The following is a 20,705-nucleotide window of genomic DNA, read 5'->3' as shown; positions in this document are numbered from 1 at the left end:
CAAGGAGAGTTATATAGGAGGATCAAGAAATATGCCTCCAGTGTGTGTGCTCATGACTGGTCTAGGATGGGTGAGACTAATAAGTCAGGGCGTGGTGACTAACAGACATGGAGCCAGGCCAACCATGACAATACTAGAGTGCTAGTACGCTACAATCAAGGCACTAACATGCCTACATGCCGCTGAACACATAATGAAATAGTTCTTTAGGATGATTTATTACTGAGACCAACTTTTTGATCTGGTCATCTTTACTGTATTTACTTTTCTGAGCTTTTTCACCCATCTAGAGGAATTTCTACAGAGCCCCGACCGCTCCAGATTTGAAGTTTCCTGAGGTTTTTGATTACTGTCAGACAGGGACAAAGCCAGTGTGCCAGTGCCCCCCCCCTTCACACAAACGCAGAAAGAGAAACAGAGAGCATGAGGGTGCAGGAAAGGGGAGCGGGGGTAGAGGGGCGCCACAGGACTGACTTTGACACATTCCTGGCTGATGGCTCTGATACTCTCTCTCCCGCTTTTTTCTCCTCTCAACTCTTCCAATTCTTCTCTCTCCCTCCTTTTTGTGGTGAGTCGAGCAATTCTTTCCAAACAAGAGCAGCCTCATCTCTGATCCAAGCTCTCTGGTTTTGATTAGCTGCTTAATGAGCCTGCCGTCGGTATGCTGTGGTCGCTGCGCACAGTCTTTTGTGAAGGCATATACGCGCATGTACAAACGCATGCATGCACTTACAAATCTGGTTTTGTGTGTCCAAATGCAACATAGCATAGAATTATAAACAAAGCCCACATGCTTGGTACAATCATGCATGCTTTGGGTCAGCTCCAGCTTCTAAACACTCTTGGACTCTTTTCTCTTGCGCCCTTGTTTTGTCTCCGTTTCGCACACGTTAACCCAGCACACGCAAACGCTGCCCAGCCCTAAAGAGCCTGGCATATTTTCCAGTACCCACTGGATATCCTTTCAGTTCAGATGGCAAAGTTGAATGAAAGAGGTCAGAAGAAGGGCGAAACACCATTCTAACATCTCCTCCCTTTTCCTCAACTGAAATACCCACCCTCGTAAAATATCACCAAACCTTCAGCAAGCAGGTGACAAGAGCATAAACTCCCTTTTCTGACTCACTCACCAAACAGATACAGGCATTAAAAGGAAATAAAAAATAAAAAAAACACAAAACACAGTCACACAAACCTCAACTCTGTGTTGAAGATAGCAAAGACAAATTTGCTGGACATGAAGCCCTTTTCCACATCTCTGAGCTTTAAGTTGTCCAGAGGAAGCATGTACTTCTTCTCCTTCTCCTAGAAAAGACAGAGTACAGAGAGATAAAAATTTGACAGAGGTATGCGGGGTAAAATATTACATCACAGAGAGACCACATCAGCGTTGATAGCGAGCAACAAACGAGACTGAGGCCAGTTCACTTGGGGGCTAAAGATAAAAAGTTGTGTCTGGTAGTAAATAATTTTCAGCCTGCGCCTAGAGTAGAGTGAAGGGCCAAGAAACTTGAACTGTAGTGGGAAAAGTTTCAGAGGGCGAGGTGATGCAGGCTGGACATGTGGACCACTGTACTAGAAGAGCATCCGAGTTCGTATAAGATGTTTCTGCCTGACGCCGTGTTTCACATTAACAACCCTCACATCGGTAGGAGAGAGAGAAAAGAGAAGGAAGAAAGACAGGCAAAGAGATGCCATAAGTCTATAGTCTGTCATCACCCTCCATCATCCTCCAACTGTTCTCCATCTTATGAATGACAGATAACAGTTGGAGGAGTGGATGTGAGGAGAACCAGACAGTATGGAGGCAAAGTACAACAGAGACCTGAAACAGGGAGGAAAGCAATGAGAGAAGCAGTTAGAAAAAAAAAAAAGAAAGGAAAAAAGAAAAGCAAAAGAAGCCGGGCCCACATGTGAAAGTCATTACTCAAGAGTGAAGCTCTAACACAACATTTCTCCTAAAGTGAAGCCCTTCCCCCTTGTCTCTCTTGCCCAGCCTGCTCCCTCTGACTAACCTTTGGGTTGAGGCCTTCCAGAGAGTTTAGTAATAGGAACAGCCATGGATGTAGTAATGAGAACAACTGGCCTCCACAGAAAAAGTGTCCTAAATCTTGTTTGCGCTACAGAGTTTGTGTAAAGATGCGCTCATATGTGCCCACATCTCAGCAAGTGCCCGCATATGGGATGAGATGTGACAGTACATTTCAATCTTCCCTCTCACAGGGCTCCCCTGAACCCTTCGACTCTCTTCCTTTGCTCCCCTTTCCCTTTTTTCCAAAGAGGCCCACTTCCTGTAACAGACGTCGAAAAAACGAAATGACAGAACGCGATTGGCGCTCACACAGCAACATCTGGGATCGCTTTGGACAGAGGAGGAGGAGACTGGAGTGAGTATAGGGTGCTCGGATGGAGTAGAAAATAGAAAGTAGAGATGAGAACGAGAGGAAGAGGAGGGAAAGAGGTGGATAGAAGAATAGAAGGGGGTGAAATTGCAATAGTAGTCAAGGAAACTTTGAGGAACAGAGAGAGCAGGAGAGAGCGTGCAGCAGAAATGGGGAGAAACTCCAGACCAGTCCAAAAGTTGATTCCCCATGGGTCCCATCAACCCATATATGGCTGCTAAGTTCCTCCCCAACTCTCTCTCCTTCTCTCACTCCCCTTATTTCCTTATGCCTTCCCTGAGTGGACAGGCAGATCCCTAGCTAAATGAGTGAATGTGCCACGTCAAGACTGGATACTACGCCGGGACGCAGTCCTGCGGACGGCCGACCCACGATGCGCTAACATCTCTACAAGAGGGACAGCCATTGGCGTGGATGTCTGATGTGTGTGTAGACCGCTTACACTGCGACCAAGCGCTGACACCGGATAATGGAAAAAGAACAGAATATCAGAGGAAACCTTTTTGACAACTCTCCACATCAGGCGAGACCGCTAGCAAACAGCCAGAGATGGAAAAAGCAAGTCTGAAGAGAAGAAAAAGTGAAAAAGGGTCCTGCTCCGTCATCCCAGTGTTCAGACTACCTGTTCAGGATCTTTCTGGTGTACAGTAGTCTGCACATTGGTTAGACTGTGCATGGAAGTGCCTCAGCAGCCTACACTAGTAACATCTGCTCATACAGGACAACACGGAAACCTGCATGTTCTCTAAACAGAGGCACATATAGGGTCTCGTATTCTCTCATTTTTATTGTGCAGATGTCTTTAAATGTGCGTTCACTTTTAAATGCATTCATTCCTCCAAAACATTGTTATCAACTCTGCATTAGGTCAAGAAATATCTCCTCCATTTTGCAGCATTTTTGAGCTTGAATTAAGTGTCTTTGTAAAGAGCGGGTAAATGTTAAAGGCAGAGAGGTTTACGGACAACCAAGAGAGGGTTTAACTTATAACTAGCAGATTTTTTGTCTAAAACTAGGAAAACTACGAACTAGGTAGTTAGCGGAGCATAGTCTATATGTATTTACTGTATAGAACCTTGAAAGTCAACATTTGTTTCACGCAGCAGGTTTTTTGGAGTGTTTGCATGTGCATCTGACTGGCAATGTTGCATCCTCAGACATTGTGGCTCTGCTTTCTATAAGAATGTATGCATATGTGTCTGCATGCTTGTGTATGTTATATTTTCAGCGATGTCAGGGTGGTCGTGAAGAATCATACATCAGGGTGGCCCCCCCTCCAACTTCCTACAGACTAATGGATTTGAGATGTGGAGCAGGCCTCACACATGCACATACACACAGAGGAGCCCATGTAGATTGAGTGCATAGGCATGGGCCGTCTGTTTTTCTTCAGGCTGCTTGGTGGAGCCCTGGCAGCCGAGGGGTGAAGGAATGTATGTCTGCTCAGTGCTGTGGAGATTAAACTCTGCACTCTCAGTATGAGGTCAGTGCAGGGTATCAATACTGTAGTGCATAGAAAGCAGATGTAGTGCACAGCCTCAAAGAAACGAAAAAAACTGTGTGTATGGAGGTAATCGACTCAGGAAGGGTGAGGGGAGATGGAAGAGTAGATTTTGGGGATGAAGAAGAGGGGGAGTTTGTGAGAGACGCTGTGGAGGAGTTAGAAGGAGGGGGGGGGGGGGGGGGGGTCAAAAAGAGGAGGTCTGCAATGTAGAAACAGCCATGTGGGATTTCTCTGAGCAGATCTTGGACGCTGGTGTTTGGACAAAGCTTCAGATTTTCCAGCCAGGAATGTGCACAGTCCCAGGGAGACTGCCAACCACAGAGAGGGGGAGAAAAAGACAGAGGGTGAGACAGACAGAAAGAGGCAGAGTAAGGAGGAGTAAAAGGCAATAGAGGCAGAAGGAAGAGAAAGGAAAAGGGGGCAGGAGTCAAAGAAAAAAGAAATGTATGTGGAGGTAGTGTGGGCGAGAGTTATGAGAGCGGGAACTGTGAGAGAGAAGAAGCAGAAGCTTGGCTGGTGTGTGTGTGTGTGTGTGTGTGTGTGTGTGTGTGTGTGTGTGTGTGCAGTCAGTAGATCTGATTTCCTGTGATAACACCCGTGACTGAAAATGTACTCAGGCCTTCCAAACACAAACAACTGATAAGCTTTATAACAGTGTAGGGATGCAACGATTAACTAATGACAAATCCAACGAGACTGAAGTCCATTGATAAGATTTAGATTTTAGATGGGCATATTCCAATAGTGAAGCACAAGTGATTTATTGTGATCTGCAAGCAGCTAGATTTTGTTGTTCTGATGTGATCGAAAGACATTTGCCTGCGTCTTTCTGTATTATATCTTGCAGATTCCCCGTCCCTGTGTAGGAGTTTATCTGTAAATGCTCAGTAAGGGAATGGCAGCAAAAGGAAACCTATAACACTGCGTGTATAGGACATACACGCCTGGGGCTGTGTCTGGAACACTGCGTTCAAGCGATCTAGTGTTTATCTGAAAAGTGACCATGCGTCTGTCTGAGCGAGTGTATATTTTTCTCTGCTATTTGCATGACACTTTGTTTACATCAGAGCTTGCATGTGTAGTGTATACTGTATACACAACTCTGTCCACTGTGTGTGTTTGCGTGAGCTGTGTGCGCGTCTCAGTTTGGCTTGGGGCAGCTCCAGCTGTGTCAAAGTGAGCCGCTCCAAATGCCTCAACTCCCAGAAGAGGAAAGAAAAGGAGGAGTAAGGGGGAAGAGAGAGGGGAGAGCAGGAGGAAGGGGGAGGGGGGTGCCGGAGGAATGAATGGGGGAAGGGGTGGGGGTCAGTTGCAGGTCCAGGTGGCAGGAGAGAAAAGCAACAGTTGTGCATGCATTGCGGTCAGAACATTTCCATAAAGATGGTGCCGCTTTGTTTAGTTTAACAACATGGTCCTCCGGCCATTCTAGTGCTGCATTTGTGAAAGGATTCCAATAAATGTTTCGACCAGCCACTCCATTAGACAATTAATTCAATTAATTCAATTAAACAATAAAGGGGGAGCCTACACACCTCAGGAATATCTGTAATTATCTTCTGTGTTTTCACTGAGATGGAAATGTTTACAGACGCTTGTTTGTGTCCATATATGAATGCTGGAGCATATTTCCCCACTTCTGATTTCCATCCCGATATTCGGCCGTTTCCTCTTCCAACAACATCAGCTGTGACCGGATGAGACTGTTGTGGTGTGTCTGCCTGTCTACACTTGCTGTGCAGACCTTCTGCTCCTGTACAGCAGGCACAGACAGGCAGACAGATGGCAGCCCCACTGACATCAGAAAAGCACTGACACCTTCTTCAATTAGACGGCTGGGGGCTTTTTTTTCAAGCTCCGATAACAATAAGTTAAGGGATTTCTTTTCTTCTTGGTTCTCAGAGTCTACCACTTAACATGCTGTTTCAAGTTGTGATTTGCTTTAATAAACTTGTGATGAACAGTCTGGGCCGCTGCGTTTTGGCTTCACTACTTTCGATCATATTGAAGAGCTAGCATGCCAGTCCTCATAATAAGAGTGAGCATAATAAGAAGAAAAATAACTTAATAGATAATAAAAGAAAGTGAGGGCCTCACCTCCTCATCTTTGAACCAGGACAGGCTTTCTGCAGAGAGGATGAACCAGAATTCCTTGGCTCCGCCTTTCATGATGCCAATGTTGCTGATGGTCAGCCAGCCCTTGCGTATGACCTGCGTATGAACAGCCAAGGATAAAGAGCTGACATGACAACACTGACAAGACCGGCAGAGAAGAGTTGAAAGGACAGGTCTGTAGGAAGCTATATGAAGCTATGAAGGCCTGAAACTGAAACAGTTAATGTAGGAGGGAAAAAAAAAAAAAAAAGAGTGGAAAACTTGTGAAATGCATGTTATGCAGTCTGGCAGGTTGGCACAATCACCAGAACATTTCACTGACCACAAGTTGGGCAGAAGTGATCAAAGAGAGCACTAGATACATGGATAAAGGACAACACAGTGAGCATAGACACAAGAGTCGCTACATCACATCTGGAGAAAACAGGATGGAAGAGACCAGGCAGGGGTGACGAGAGAGGCACTGTAGAGGAAAGATGTGCAACGAGTAAAGCTACAGGAAATATGACATCATGCAAAGATATGACATATACATCCTGGAAATGAGTAACTCTTTTTTTTTTTTTTTAAACATCTGTACGTATTTACGGAACAGAGGAACTTCTACAAAATAAAGATTATCGTATTAGAGCAGAGAAGGCACTGTGAACAAGAAAAGAGCCAAAGAGGTTTGGGGCATTAGCAGCGTGCCAGTTGCAGGTGATCAGATTTGATCGGATTCAGAGAGATACGAGAAGCCTTTTCGACAGAGTGCACGTTCGCTGCCGTCAGCGGCATGTTAACCCACAACCCTTAAGCTTGAATCCTGCACACACACATTGAGCGCAGAGGCAGCGGTAAAGAGAAGGCTTTAAGAGATTGGTTTCCTACTATCAGCCTTGAGGGATGGGCCCCACCCTGGAGAAAACAGGAGATGAAGTAGCAACATTAACGTGGAGCCAATTTCTACTTTCATTTTGGGGTGTTTATGCTGATCTTTTAGAAATTAACTATTATAAAAGCAGCATGAGAGACCGTATAAATAACTGACGTCCTTTTTAATTTTTCTAAGCTGTGGTTGCAAAGTGCTGCTGTTCAACATCATCAGCATCATACATCAAGGCTACTGACGTAGCACAGTCGAACTGGGACAGTGTTTTTCATTTTCCCCACAACTTCACAAAAACTCTGATTTATATGTGGCTATGAATGCAGATTAATGCAGATTAATGGCTAACATATGGGATGGTGACGTAGCATTGGGGAAGTTCATGCCCTTCCCCAATGCTGTAAAAAAAAAATATATATATATATATATTTTTTTTTTTTAAATCCCTTTTTGAGCTTTTGGACACAGTTGTGCACAAATACGCAGGTGTGACTTTTTCCCAACACATGGACACATAATTCTGATCAGTAAATGCAACTTTAAGTAATCACTTTCATGCACTTTTGGCCTGAGAGTGATGATGCAACCTCACCTGGTTCCCTGCAATCCGTGCAACAGCCTTCACGGAGCTTTGATTCGGCACCTGTTGGGAACTGAGAGGGATAAATAACACATAATAGGGTTAAATCTTAGCAAGTTACAGTTTTTATGCACGTTTTGTTTCTATTAACTTTAAAACTGAAGAGGTCGCTCACTTCGTGAAGCCAACAAAGTCTTCGTGTTTGGTGTTTATGTAGGCGATCTGGATGTCAATAAGCAACACGGCCTGAACAGGGGAGACATACATTAATTGGAGAAAAAGAATTTCAAGGGAGCTGAATCATCTGCAGCTGTGTTTTGATTGCACTGGGTAAATGTGTGCGAGCGACCTGGTCTCTGCATTTACTCTCTTGCTCCCGTATCTCAGTGATAATAATCCTCTCTGTCTCATCGCGCAGCTTTGGAAAGCAGCTGAGCTGCGGAGGGAAAAACAGCAGAAAATGACACTGTTTCGACACCGTGTGAATATCCTGCACGTGCCAGAATGTGTTTATGACACAAGCACGCTCATACCTTGCTGATGCAATGGTACACCGTGCTAATTAGTTCCTGACTGACCATGTCAACAAATTCTATACATGGCCCTTTTATATTCGATATTTGTTTCTTCACTATAGTTTCAAAGGCCAGGTCAGGAGTGAATAAGCCTGTCCTGTAGGGAAAAGAAAAAACATTAAATAAAAAAAAAAAAACAGTGAATGATGTACAGTAAAAGCACTCCACACTCTGCACTGCACCTGACGCCGTGTATGTTTCTGATAGCGTAGTTGATCTCCCTCCGCAGCTTCCTCTCATCAGACTCAATCTTAAGACACGCATGGTAAATCAGAAGTTAGAGTGGAGGACTTAGACATGGATGAAGGCAGAATGAATGCAAAATGAACACAAAGTACTGCTGTATGGCTAGATAAACACAAATCAAACCGAGAGTCGCACTCACCTTCACCAGCTCATATGGGAAGCGCTCGTGGAAGATTTTATTGATCCTCGCACCTCCTGACAGACTAACTGTGTCTATTTTGTCGCCGGAGCCCTCAATTAGTTTCTCAAAGTCGACAGCCAAGCGTTGAACTAACCTGGAGAAAAGAGACACGCAGACTGAGGGACAAAAAAATAGAGGCACGTAAAAACCATGAGTTCGCAGACACAGAATGACTGACTGACTGTAGCAGTGTCTTGGTCCTCCTCGCAGGATCATCAGGACTATACTGCCTGTACTCCTCTGCCTCTTTATTCAAGGCCAGAAGCTGGCTCTGCAGATGACCGCGGAAGGCTGGCAGTGTGTCCCGGATGTGATTTGTCAGTTGCTGCAAATAAAAACTGTCAATACATACACATTATGTACTTAGAACCCAATGTGAGTGCATATGTGTGTTTTTTTAACCTGGTTAAGTATTCTTTGTAAATACAGGGTCCCCATGCGTTCAGCCATGTGCTTGTAGGCCGGATGGGACAGGAAGAACTTCCTCTCCGACTCCAGAGCTGCCGTAATGTCTTTTTTACCATCAATGTCCTTCTGACTGCGGTTCACCACCCCTATGTAACCTTGGGAAACAGAGGTGAAGGGGGAACGGACAGCGTGTGATCACTGTAAGCTGCCCTGACAACGTGCAGCATAAGGAAGGAGAAAAGCCTTTCATGTAACACAAATTCAACTTTCATTTTCTGATGTGTGCTCGAGTACTCTTCCCACGTTGCCTTTTGTTCTGTTATGACTGTGGCATATAGTACAAGCAGGAAATGTGGGTCTCTGCAACAGCAAAGCATGTTGCATGAAAGGGGCTAAATCCCGTAACTGAGTGCAGCAATAGATGTAATAACACCAGACTTCATATCTAATGCTTAAGCTCAGTGCTGCTACCAGAGCAGTTATATCAGTGGCCTTCCGTGGTTAATGCATTTGTACCGGAATAGAAGCATGAAGGACCCTGCACCTGGTGCTGCTTTACCCAATCTGTGCACTTCCCCGGGAACCTCCAGGGTTCACTTTTTCCAAGCCTGTCTCCTTTCCGCTCGCTCTCACACATGCGCACGCACCGACACACACACACACACACACAAAGCACAACTTTTTACTCACCAACAGGCAAGCTGGTGCCTATAGGACCCCCTCCCCTTATTAGACTTTTTCACTTCAGGCTGCCACACAAACCAGAGCTATCGATTACATCATTTCTTGCCCTTCATCTCTTGCATATTTACACAAAAGAATTAATGTGCACAGACAGACGCACACTCAGTGCAAGTCATATATAGGTTACGGCCAGCTATGCCTGCTTGAGGGGGAAGTTTGTGGCGAGTGATAACAGACAGTCACTGTGTCAGTCCTCTCTAACAGGCTCTTTTGTGCACCGATTGCCGCTAGCAGTCTCAACACATCCACACAAAGCCAGCACACCTCTGCGTAGGGGAAGCAACCTGTTCTCTAGTATTTCCCTGGCGTCGGTTCCTTTGTCCATCAGGTCCAGCTTTGTGATTACACCAATTGTGCGCTGACCTAAGAAGAGATAACATCATTTTTGGTCGCATAAAACCAGTGGAAATATGTTTTTTTTTTGTTGTTTTTTTTACAGGTTTTTATAGTATGGCCAATAGATCACTTTATATTTTTGTTCAACATTTGACTTTCTTTTACTTTGTTATTGCAAAAAAGCTCAATAAAATGGAATAAATACAGGAACTTGTAGAGTTCCAATCAGTAGACAATAATAGCACTACAACAGTCATCCTCCACACATATGCTGCTTACCTTGTGGGTCCACATCTTTGGCCAATTTAAGTGCATCAGAGTTTGCCAAGTCAGTGTTAGCAGGTGTGACGGCCAGAATGAGACAGTTTTCCTTGCAGATATATTGCATGATAATGTCTCGTATCTGGTACTCGATGTCTGCTGGCTGGTCCCCAACAGGCACCTTGGTGATCCCAGGCAGGTCCACAAGAGTAAGGTTCAGCACTGTAAACACAGAAATAAAGCTCATGTCATCGCTATGTCAGAGAAATGTATGCTATGGGGTGGGGGGGTATGTCATGAGAAACACACAAGCGCACTCTGTGTTACCATGGGGGGAGTAAATCCGTAGGCTGATGGGAACAGGGGAAATGCCTTTATTCGATCCTGTGAGTCGCCGCGTCTCCAACTCAATTTCTTTGCGGATCTCATCGAAATCTGTGAACTTCTTTCCTTTGCAGTGGAAGAATTCTCCATACTCTGGCAAGTCCCACACACAGTAGAAGGAAGAAGCATAAGTTAAACTGAAAGATTCCCAATGTGATCATAAGTTTGTGAGAACTTCCATAATATTTTTAAAAGCCTGCTGATGGTTTACAAATCCCAGAACGGTTTAGGCCCAAAATACATCTGTGATATGTTCAGAGAATATAAAGCCAGCAGAGCTGTTAGATCCAAGGACTCAGGTCAGCTGGTCCAGTCCAGAGTCCAGACTAAACATGGAGAAGCAGCATTTAGCTGTTATGCTGCAAACAAGTGGAACAAACTGCCAGTGGAGATTAAACTTTCACCAAATGGAGACATTTTTAAATCCAGGTTAAAGACATTTCTGTTCTCATGTGTCTATGCATGAAATCTGCACGCTATCTTTTAATTTATCTGGACTGTTGCTTGTTTTTAAATTCATTTAAATTATTTTATTTGTTTCTCTTTATATTCTTTTATGTATTTTTAATGCTTCTTCCACTCCCTGCAGCAATGCTTTTATTTTATGTAAAGCACTTTGAATTGTTTTGTACATGAAATGTGCTATACTTATATATTTGATTTGATTTGATTTGATAATATCTTTCTGTCTATAAATCTATAAGCAAAGCATGTAGGACACACTAACTTTATATGACTTATATTAGATGATGACTCAAGCACTGAGATGTAAGTTATCATACTGCCACCTTGTGGTATCTTTGGATAAACACTAGAAATTGGAAGTGAGCTGCACAAGCAGTTACCTGTGTTTGAATGTAGCAGCTGGAGGATTAAAGGTCTGCGAGTGACAACCCCTGAACCCCGTGGGAGGAAGTCTCTGTTAGATGAGAAAGACTGAGTTGGAAAAGAATATACACACACACACGAAAACAAAGGCAAAGCAAACCGACACCAGCCAATGCTCGTATGTTAATAGACCAGGAGCCCAGAGGGGTCAGCCTAGCTGGGAAGGTTACCAATTTTTATGGGTACTATGATGTCTGGCATGGTCCCCAGATAGAGGAACGGCATGTCTGCCGGGTTCCCTCTGGTGGGTGTGGCAAGGGGGGGTATAAAACTGGCACCCAAAAAATGGGCTAGGTTAGCTGGTGAGGTTACCACTTGAAACCTGTTGCAAATTGTTTGTCATGGGCCCCTGATTGAGGAATGGCCACTGCCAGACATTTTTGCTGGTGGGCGGGGCTTGCCAGACATCATTAACTGGGGGGGGGGGAAATGGGCTAGGTTAGCTGGTGAGGTTACCACTTGAAACCTGTTGCAAATTGCTCATCATAGTCCCCTGATAGAGAAATGACCACTGCCAGACATTTTTAGTGGTGGGTTACCCCCGGCAGACACCCCCGTACGATGACACCCCCAAAAATGGGCTAGATCAGCTGGTGGGGTTACTGATTGAAACCTGTTAACAATTGTTTGTCCCCTGGTCCCCTGATGAGGAATGGTCACTTCCATACATTTTTGTTGGTGGGTTATACCCACGCCAGACACCCCATTGTGAATGCACCTTCTTGTGAAGTCGCCTGCACACAAAGCGACTGTCATCTTGACCATGTGACCCAAATATAATCAGTTCATGTATTATAGTGTAAGCACACAAGATTCATTGCAAAAAGGTTGGCCATCTAGAAAGTGTTGGGCTGAATCTCAGATGGCGCACTTGTGCACTTCGGGCACTGTGTTTTAGTGCGTAATTAATATGCCATACGCACTAAAACATGAACACTTCAGTGCACAAGTGCACCATTTGAGATTCAGAGTAGGTCTCAAGATGTAACCTGCACTTCATATGGAGTGTTGGCAACATACAAGGACTGGAGCAAATCCAAGCACTTGTTCAAAAGTAATGGGCCAAACATAAAGTCGCTCGTGTTAAAAGTCGGTCGTCTTAAAAGCCTTGCCCTGCGAAATCAAATCTTTTCATGTACCAATCATAGAGCATTACCACACAAAATTTGGTGAAGATCCGTCCACTCTTTCAAAAGTTATAGCATTTACTCGAAATATCTGTGGTAGTTGCCAGCAAAAAACATAAAATCTTAATTGCGCGCTGAATAATGTCCTGAAATTTGAATCAACATAAATCCATGTCACTTTGTCTACCGAGTCAATTACTAATAGTATTTTCGACAACTAACACCTTGAGTGTTACTTTTTTTTCCTAACACAACGTAAGGGATAAAGGAGCTGATCCTTGCCACATGTACAGTAATATCCCATCATCTGAAGGCTTCAGATCACCGTCCTCATTTTCCAGATTTTTCACATTTTTTAAGATCTCAAATTTCTGTGTTAATTCAATCAATGGGAACGGACTGTTATTTGGATCAAGCAGAAGACTGCTGAAGGTTGGTTCAAACATTTTCTATTATCATGTAATATTAATATTCATGAATTTTCCAATTTCTTTATAAATGTAGCCCTATCAGTATTTGCCCCTCCTTGTTGAGTTCACTATTTGCATATGCATGTATGTATGTATGTACGTACTGTATGTGTGTACATATATGTGTATATCTGAAGGTTGCAAAATCACTGCCTGCAAACCCATTCTTCCAGATATAGGCTTAGGATCTTAGAAACTCATTCAGTTGATAATTCTGAATATTTAATTGATAGACCTAAGAATTATTTAAGCTTATAGGCCTTCCACAATGAATTCTGGTGGTGACTTGATCATAATCTATCTTGCTTCAGTGCGCTGATATGTACTCAGATGGACTGAGACAATGAGGAGGGAGAAGAGCCAACCCAAGGCAATGGCTTCGAAGAAGGACTGCCCCAACAGAGTATGCCGCTTATCTGTGGAAGTAATGAAAATGCAGAGGTTAGTACCCTATTTGGGTGTAACTAAACACCTAAACACTGGAACGTACCGAAACGGACAGGAACGTACCGAAAACAGACAGAAATGGACCGAAACGGACCCAGATTTAGTAACATACACATTTAAAACTCATATGTATTTAATATCTAATGATTATAACACCCAATTCTTCCATTAAAAAATAATATTAAAATAAACCCCAACCCTCCCAAGAATTGGGTGTTATAATCATTAGATATGTGTTCTAGAATGCGCTGCTGAGGGTGGCAGCATGTTGGAGTAGCTCTGTACCTCACATTGAGATTTTTCTTTTTTTCTAAATTTCATTCCTGTTATTTCTTGGAAGAAATTGCATTTTTTGGACAACTGCCTTGGATGCTGTGCAGCTGGATTAATTTTTCCCAATACTTTTGTATATTTTACTCTTTTGTCATGATGCATCACCATAGCAACAAGGTGGTTTACAACAGGGAGCAGCTGATTAACATTGGAAAAGCAGAAATAATTCGACAACTGAAGCCAGAAATCCCACTGGAATTTAAAAGGAGGCGTCGTGGATGCAGAGCAGGAGCAAAGAGGAGAGAAAGAAAGAAGAAGTTCAAACCATCTCTGCCATCCTGCATCATGGGAAATGTAAGATCGTTAGCTAACAAGTTGGATGAACTTTTAGCCTTGATAAGGACTCAGCAAGAATATCGGGAATGTAGCATAATGTGTTTTACTGAGACATGGCTGCAGGATCATATCCCCGACTCCAGCGTCTCTCTGCCGGGCTTCCTGACTGTACGAGCAGATCGAGATTTAAAGAGTAGCAGGAAAAGGAAAGGGGGTGGATTGGCAGTGCTTGTCAACAACAGATGGTGTCACCCAGGACATGTTACTGTGAAGAGTCGTCTCTGCAGTCCTGACATTGAACTATTGGCACTAAGTTTTCGTCCATATTATTTGCCAAGAGAGTTCACCAGTGTTGTTTTGGTGGCTGTTTACATTCCACCCTCAGCTGTTGCCGACACTGCATGTGATGTCATCAGTTCCGTTGTTGCTAAGATACAGACACAACACCCCAATTCTTTTGTGGCAATATCTGGTGATTTTAATCATGCCTCACTCTCTGCTACACTGCCAACTTTTCAACAGTTTGTCAGCTGCTCTACCAGAGAAAACAAGACATTGGATTTGTTTTACACAAATGTCAAGGATTCATACATTTCCAAATCAAGACCTCCCCTGGGTAAATCAGATCACAACCTTGTTTTTCTCTGTTCAGCATATAAACCCCTTGTCCAGAGACTACCTGTCACAAAAAGGACTGTTAGAAAGTGGTCACAGGAAGCTGAAGAAGCCTTACAGGGTTGTTTTGATGCAACCGATTGGATTTCTCTTTGTAAGCCACATGGAGAGGACATTAATGCCATGACTGAGTGTGTGACTGACTATATAAACTTCTGTGTGGACAACACCATCCCCACCAGAACAGTGAGATGCTTCCCTAATAACAAACCCTGGATCACCAGTGAGCTAAAGGAACTATTGAACAGGAAAAAAAGAGCCTTTAGGGAGCGAGACAGGGAGTTACTGAGGAGTATACAGAAGCAGCTCAAAGTCAAGATCAGAGGGAGCAAGGAGGTGTATAGAAAGAAGCTTGAGAGTAAAATGCAGAGGAACAATATCAGAGATGTGTGGTCAGGAATGAAGAAGATCACAGGCCTCAAGCAGAGGGAGGATCGGATGGATGGAAGTCTGGACAGAGCAAATGAGCTGAACACATTCTTCAACAGGTTCAGTTCAGGAACAAGCTCACCATCCTCCCCTCCTGTTCCCAGCCAAAGAGACATCCCACCCTCCTCTGACCCACAGCTTTCCTGTAACATCTCCACCTCCACCTCAGTCATGGATTCTTCTGCTTCCACTAGTTTGTCTTCAACCAAATCAGGAGATGCTGCTTTCCCCTTAGCCTCCCCCTCCCACTTTTCTGTTTCTAGAAGTCAGGTGAAGAGGCAGTTGGAGAGACTGAACCGGAACAAGGCTGCAGGTCCAGATGGTGTCAGCCCCCGAGTCCTGAAGGCCTGTGCAGAGCAGCTCTGTGGGATTCTGCAACACCTTTTCAACCTTAGCTTGACCCAAGAGAAGGTACCACTGTTGTGGAAGACATCCTGTCTGGTTCCGGTACCAAAGAAAACTCACCCTTCAGACATCAATGACTACAGACCTGTTGCCCTGACATCCCACATCATGAAGGTCCTGGAGAGACTCCTGTTGACCCACCTGTGTAAGCAAACCAGCACATATCAGGACCCCCTGCAGTTTGCTTATCGCCATGGAGTTGGAGTTGAAGACGCTATCATACACCTGCTTCAACAAACCCACTGTCATCTGGACAAAGCAGGCAGCACTGTGAGGATCATGTTCTTTGATTTCTCCAGTGCATTTAACACAATCCAGCCTGATCTGCTTAGTCTGAAACTCCAGAAGACTCAGGTGGAGGCCTCAACAATCACCTGGATTAATGACTACCTGACAAACAGACCACAGTTTGTCAGACTGAAGAATTGTGTGTCTAACCAGGTGATCAGCAGCACAGGAGCACCACAGGGGACTGTACTCTCACCATTCCTTTTCACTCTGTACACTTCAGACTTCCAGTACAAGTCAGACTCCTGTCATCTACAGAAATATTCAGATGACTCTGCAGTGGTCGGGTGTATCAGAGATGGACAAGAAGCTGAGTACAGAGAGCTGGTGGACCGCTTTGTGGCATGGTGTGGGAACAATCATCTCATCTTGAATGTTAACAAAACAAAGGAGATGATTGTAGATTTCAGGAGAAACAGGGTCAGATCAAACCCTGTTTCCATCATGGGAGAAGAAGTGGAGGTGGTTGAGGAATATAAATACCTTGGTGTTCATGTGGACAACAGACTGGACTGGAAACACAACAGTGAAGCCATCTACAAGAAAGGACAGAGCAGACTGTACTTCTTGAGGAAGCTAAGGTCCTTCAAGGTTTGCAACAAGATGTTGCAGATCTTCTACAAGTCTGTTGTTGAGAGCGTCATTTCCTCTTGCGTCATCTGTTGGGGCATCAGCATCAGAACCAGGGACCTAAAAAGACTCAACAACCTGATAAAGAAGGCTGGTTCTGTTCTGGGGACGACTGTGGAACCTCTGGAGACAATAATGCAAAGAAGGATTTTGCATAAAATCAAGAGAATTATGGACAACCCTGAACATCCTCTCCATGAGACTGTTATCAGAAAACAGAGTCTCTTCAGTCAAAGGCTTCTTCAGTTTGGATGCAAAACGGACCGCTACAGGAAATCTTTCCTGCCCACAGCCATCAGCATCTATAATAACTCTTTAATTTAATTGAGCTACATCAACATTTAATTTCCCTCTGGGATAAAAAAAGTATTTTTGAATTTGAATTGAATTGAATTGAATATTAAATACATATGAGTTTTAAATGTGTATGTTACTAAATCTGGGTCCGTTTCGGTCCATTTCTGTCTGTTTTCGGTACGTTCCTGTCCGTTTCGGTACGTTCCAGTGTTTAGGTGTTTAGTTACACCCAAATAGGGTACTAACCTCTGCATTTTCATTACTTCCACAGATAAGCGGCATACTCTGTTGGGGCAGTCCTTCTTCGAAGCCATTGCCTTGGGTTGGCTCTTCTCCCTCCTCATTGTCTCAGTCCATCTGAGTACATATCAGCGCACTGAAGCAAGATAGATTATGATCAAGTCACCACCAGAATTCATTGTGGAAGGCCTATAAGCTTAAATAATTCTTAGGTCTATCAATTAAATATTCAGAATTATCAACTGAATGAGTTTCTAAGATCCTAAGCCTATATCTGGAAGAATGGGTTTGCAGGCAGTGATTTTGCAACCTTCAGATATACACATATATGTACACACATACAGTACGTACATACATACATACATGCATATGCAAATAGTGAACTCAACAAGGAGGGGCAAATACTGATAGGGCTACATTTATAAAGAAATTGGAAAATTCATGAATATTAATATTACATGATAATAGAAAATGTTTGAACCAACCTTCAGCAGTCTTCTGCTTGATCCAAATAACAGTCCGTTCCCATTGATTGAATTAACACAGAAATTTGAGATCTTAAAAAATGTGAAAAATCTGGAAAATGAGGACGGTGATCTGAAGCCTTCAGATGATGGGATATTACTGTACATGTGGCAAGGATCAGCTCCTTTATCCCTTACGTTGTGTTAGGAAAAAAAAGTAACACTCAAGGTGTTAGTTGTCGAAAATACTATTAGTAATTGACTCGGTAGACAAAGTGACATGGATTTATGTTGATTCAAATTTCAGGACATTATTCAGCGCGCAATTAAGATTTTATGTTTTTTGCTGGCAACTACCACAGATATTTCGAGTAAATGCTATAACTTTTGAAAGAGTGGACGGATCTTCACCACATTTTGTGTGGTAATGCTCTATGATTGGTACATGAAAAGATTTGATTTCGCAGGGCAAGGCTTTTAAGACGACCGACTTTTAACACGAGCGACTTTATGTTTGGCCCATTACTTTTGAACAAGTGCTTGGATTTGCTCCAGTCCTTGTATGTTGCCAACACTCCATATGAAGTGCAGGTTACATCTTGAGACCTACTCTGAATCTCAAATGGTGCACTTGTGCACTGAAGTGTTCATGTTTTAGTGCGTATGGCATATTAATTACGCACTAAAACATAGTGCCCGAAGTGCACAAGTGCGCCATCTGAGATTCAGCCCAACACTTTCTAGATGGCCAACCTTTTTGCAATGAATCTTGTGTGCTTACACTATAATACATGAACTGATTATATTTGGGTCACATGGTCAAGATGACAGTCGCTTTGTGTGCAGGCGACTTCACAAGAAGGTGCATTCACAATGGGGTGTCTGGCGTGGGTATAACCCACCAACAAAAATGTATGGAAGTGACCATTCCTCAATCAGGGGACCAGGGGACAAACAATTGTTAACAGGTTTCAATCAGTAACCCCACCAGCTGATCTAGCCCATTTTTGGGGGTGTCATCGTACGGGGGTGTCTGCCGGGGGTAACCCACCACTAAAAATGTCTGGCAGTGGTCATTTCTCTATCAGGGGACTATGATGAGCAATTTGCAACAGGTTTCAAGTGGTAACCTCACCAGCTAACCTAGCCCATTTCCCCCCCCCCAGTTAATGATGTCTGGCAAGCCCCGCCCACCAACAAAAATGTCTGGCAGTGGCCATTCCTCAATCAGGGGCCCATGACAAACAATTTGCAACAGGTTTCAAGTGGTAACCTCACCAGCTAACCTAGCCCATTTTTTGGGTGCCAGTTTTATACCCCCCCTTGCCACACCCACCAGAGGGAACCCGGCAGACATGCCGTTCCTCTATCTGGGGACCATGCCAGACATCATAGTACCCATAAAAAGTGGTAACCTTCCCAGCTAGGCTGACCCCTCTGGGCTCCTGGTCTATAATCTGAGACATGAGTTTGGCAACATCTCTTCTAATCATTTCAAACTCTGCGCAGGCAGCAGTGACCCCTGCACTGAAACTGTGATGATGATTAAATCATCATGAGCCTATATTGAGTGGTCTGCGGGCAATGCGCTAGTTTTCATTTGAAAACCTCCCAAAGGCCAAGAAAAGCTTTGCTATCATCAACGTAAGCATTCAGAGCTGAAAGCAGACCTGATGATGGAGAAACAGAAGGCACAGGGGGAAATATAGTCCTCCTCTTTCCTATCAAAATCCTATTCAGGAAGTTAGTTTTATTGCATCCTGTCTCAGATCAAACTGCTATTGCAGTCCAACAATCATAACAAAGCCCAAGCTGAGACAATGAGCAGAGAACAGACAACCTGAGCCTCAGCTCACACCAGAACCATCTCTGCTGCCTTTCTGATTTACCCAAACAACCCTGCTTATCCACAAACAAGCTGCTCTATTCACCATTATTTTTTTAGGAGCACGACATTTCTTAAAAGCCCAAGTAAGACCTGACACAACAAAGCTTTGTTCTGCTCAGCTGAACTGAGTTTAGCCTCTTCTGTGCCTCAGCCCCACTGAAACCTTCCGTGCTTATCTGTTAGATGAACTCCTGCTCTGATTCCTGTTCCACAATCACTGCCATGTCCGGCATCCGCCACTTCAGACCGGCAAAAAAAAAAAAAAAAAAAATTCCATGATGCTGTGTTCGATGCCACGATACAGAAAGTGGAACACAGTCAAGTTGCACGAAGTCTCGCTTCAGGAAATATTGAGCATGTCCTGATCACCGGCTCCCGCAGGCCTACATGGTTTAACTTTAGGCAATCCATTAATCCAACCACTTAATTGTTCATTCAGTCATAATTGGGAATAAAGTCTAAAATCCTTCGTGGTTTTGTAGTGGGTAGGCGTTACCTGTTAACTGGATTGAACATAAAAGTTGCGCCACATCGGAATTTTGTCCAAACCCCAGCCAACCGACACTGACGCGCAGGTACTTTTTGCACCTCAGAGTTGAATGTGTGCGGCTTACCTGCCCACAAAGTTTTCCAGCACGGAACTCTTGCCCGCGCTCTGGCCGCCCACCACAGCGATCTGCGGCAGGTGGAGGCTGCAGCTCTGCCCCACGCCGCTCAGGGCATCCTGGAGGCGGTTGACCAACGGGATCAGCTCCTCCATCCCGGGGTTGCCCATCGCAACAGGAGACCAGCTCCGATCTGTCCAGCCCTCCTTTCGATCAGTTTCCCCTCCCCGGTTCTAATCCTCACTAGTTAACAGCCTAACTGTCATACCTGTTGGTTACCTGAAGTTATACTTTCATTTTTGGAATTCAAACGGAATGAGCTTAAAGAAAGTACTCTTCGCGCTTACTTTTAAAGGTCCGCAACTTCTCCAGCCGTTAGCACTTCAGAGTAAGGGGATCCTGCTACGACGGTAGTGTCCACAGTTGTTCTCAAAGATCGCAGCCCCTCCACAAAAGTTCGCAAAAGGCATTTTTCTTCTGCTCAGACTCCAAATGTCTGCATTGAGTCGTTTACCTTCAACTCTAGAGACATTTCAGACACTCGCCGCTGCGCTGACTTTGGTCCACGGACAGTAGGAAAACATTCTGCTTTGACAGCTAACGGACTGAAGTTCTTTGCGCATGCGCATTAGTAAGTTTGTA

The 20,705-nt window shown here is 44.1% G+C and overlaps 1 protein-coding gene across 2 annotated transcripts in view; it reads right to left on the bottom strand.

Moving 5' to 3' along the window:
• Nucleotides 1-20,680, bottom strand: part of dnm3a (dynamin 3a) — a 28,808-nt gene extending 8,128 nt beyond the window's left edge. Inside the window, exons 1-16 of one of the 2 annotated variants that reach the window (XM_075484607.1) lie at nt 20,073-20,680; nt 11,447-11,520; nt 10,545-10,694; nt 10,236-10,439; nt 9,885-9,983; nt 8,871-9,031; nt 8,651-8,793; nt 8,427-8,562; nt 8,224-8,291; nt 8,000-8,138; nt 7,816-7,902; nt 7,642-7,712; nt 7,479-7,539; nt 6,889-6,915; nt 6,001-6,114; nt 1,196-1,305 (exon numbers count right to left, since the gene is read on the bottom strand). In XM_075484607.1, coding sequence (XP_075340722.1) covers nt 1,196-1,305; nt 6,001-6,114; nt 6,889-6,915; nt 7,479-7,539; nt 7,642-7,712; nt 7,816-7,902; nt 8,000-8,138; nt 8,224-8,291; nt 8,427-8,562; nt 8,651-8,793; nt 8,871-9,031; nt 9,885-9,983; nt 10,236-10,439; nt 10,545-10,694; nt 11,447-11,520; nt 20,073-20,233 — 1,805 coding nt within the window. In that variant the 5' untranslated portion in view covers nt 20,234-20,680. The remainder of the gene's footprint in view (nt 1-1,195; nt 1,306-6,000; nt 6,115-6,888; nt 6,916-7,478; nt 7,540-7,641; nt 7,713-7,815; nt 7,903-7,999; nt 8,139-8,223; nt 8,292-8,426; nt 8,563-8,650; nt 8,794-8,870; nt 9,032-9,884; nt 9,984-10,235; nt 10,440-10,544; nt 10,695-11,446; nt 11,521-20,072) is intronic. The other variant, XM_075484608.1, reaches the window with a different exon arrangement.
• Nucleotides 20,681-20,705: the final 25 nt, after the last annotated feature.

This window comes from Odontesthes bonariensis, chromosome 15 (assembly GCF_027942865.1).
Source record: "Odontesthes bonariensis isolate fOdoBon6 chromosome 15, fOdoBon6.hap1, whole genome shotgun sequence".
NCBI classification, from domain to species: Eukaryota; Metazoa; Chordata; class Actinopteri; order Atheriniformes; family Atherinopsidae; genus Odontesthes; species Odontesthes bonariensis.
The sequence above is the reverse complement of the archived record's forward strand: the minus strand, read 5'-3'. Positions and strand labels throughout refer to the sequence as shown.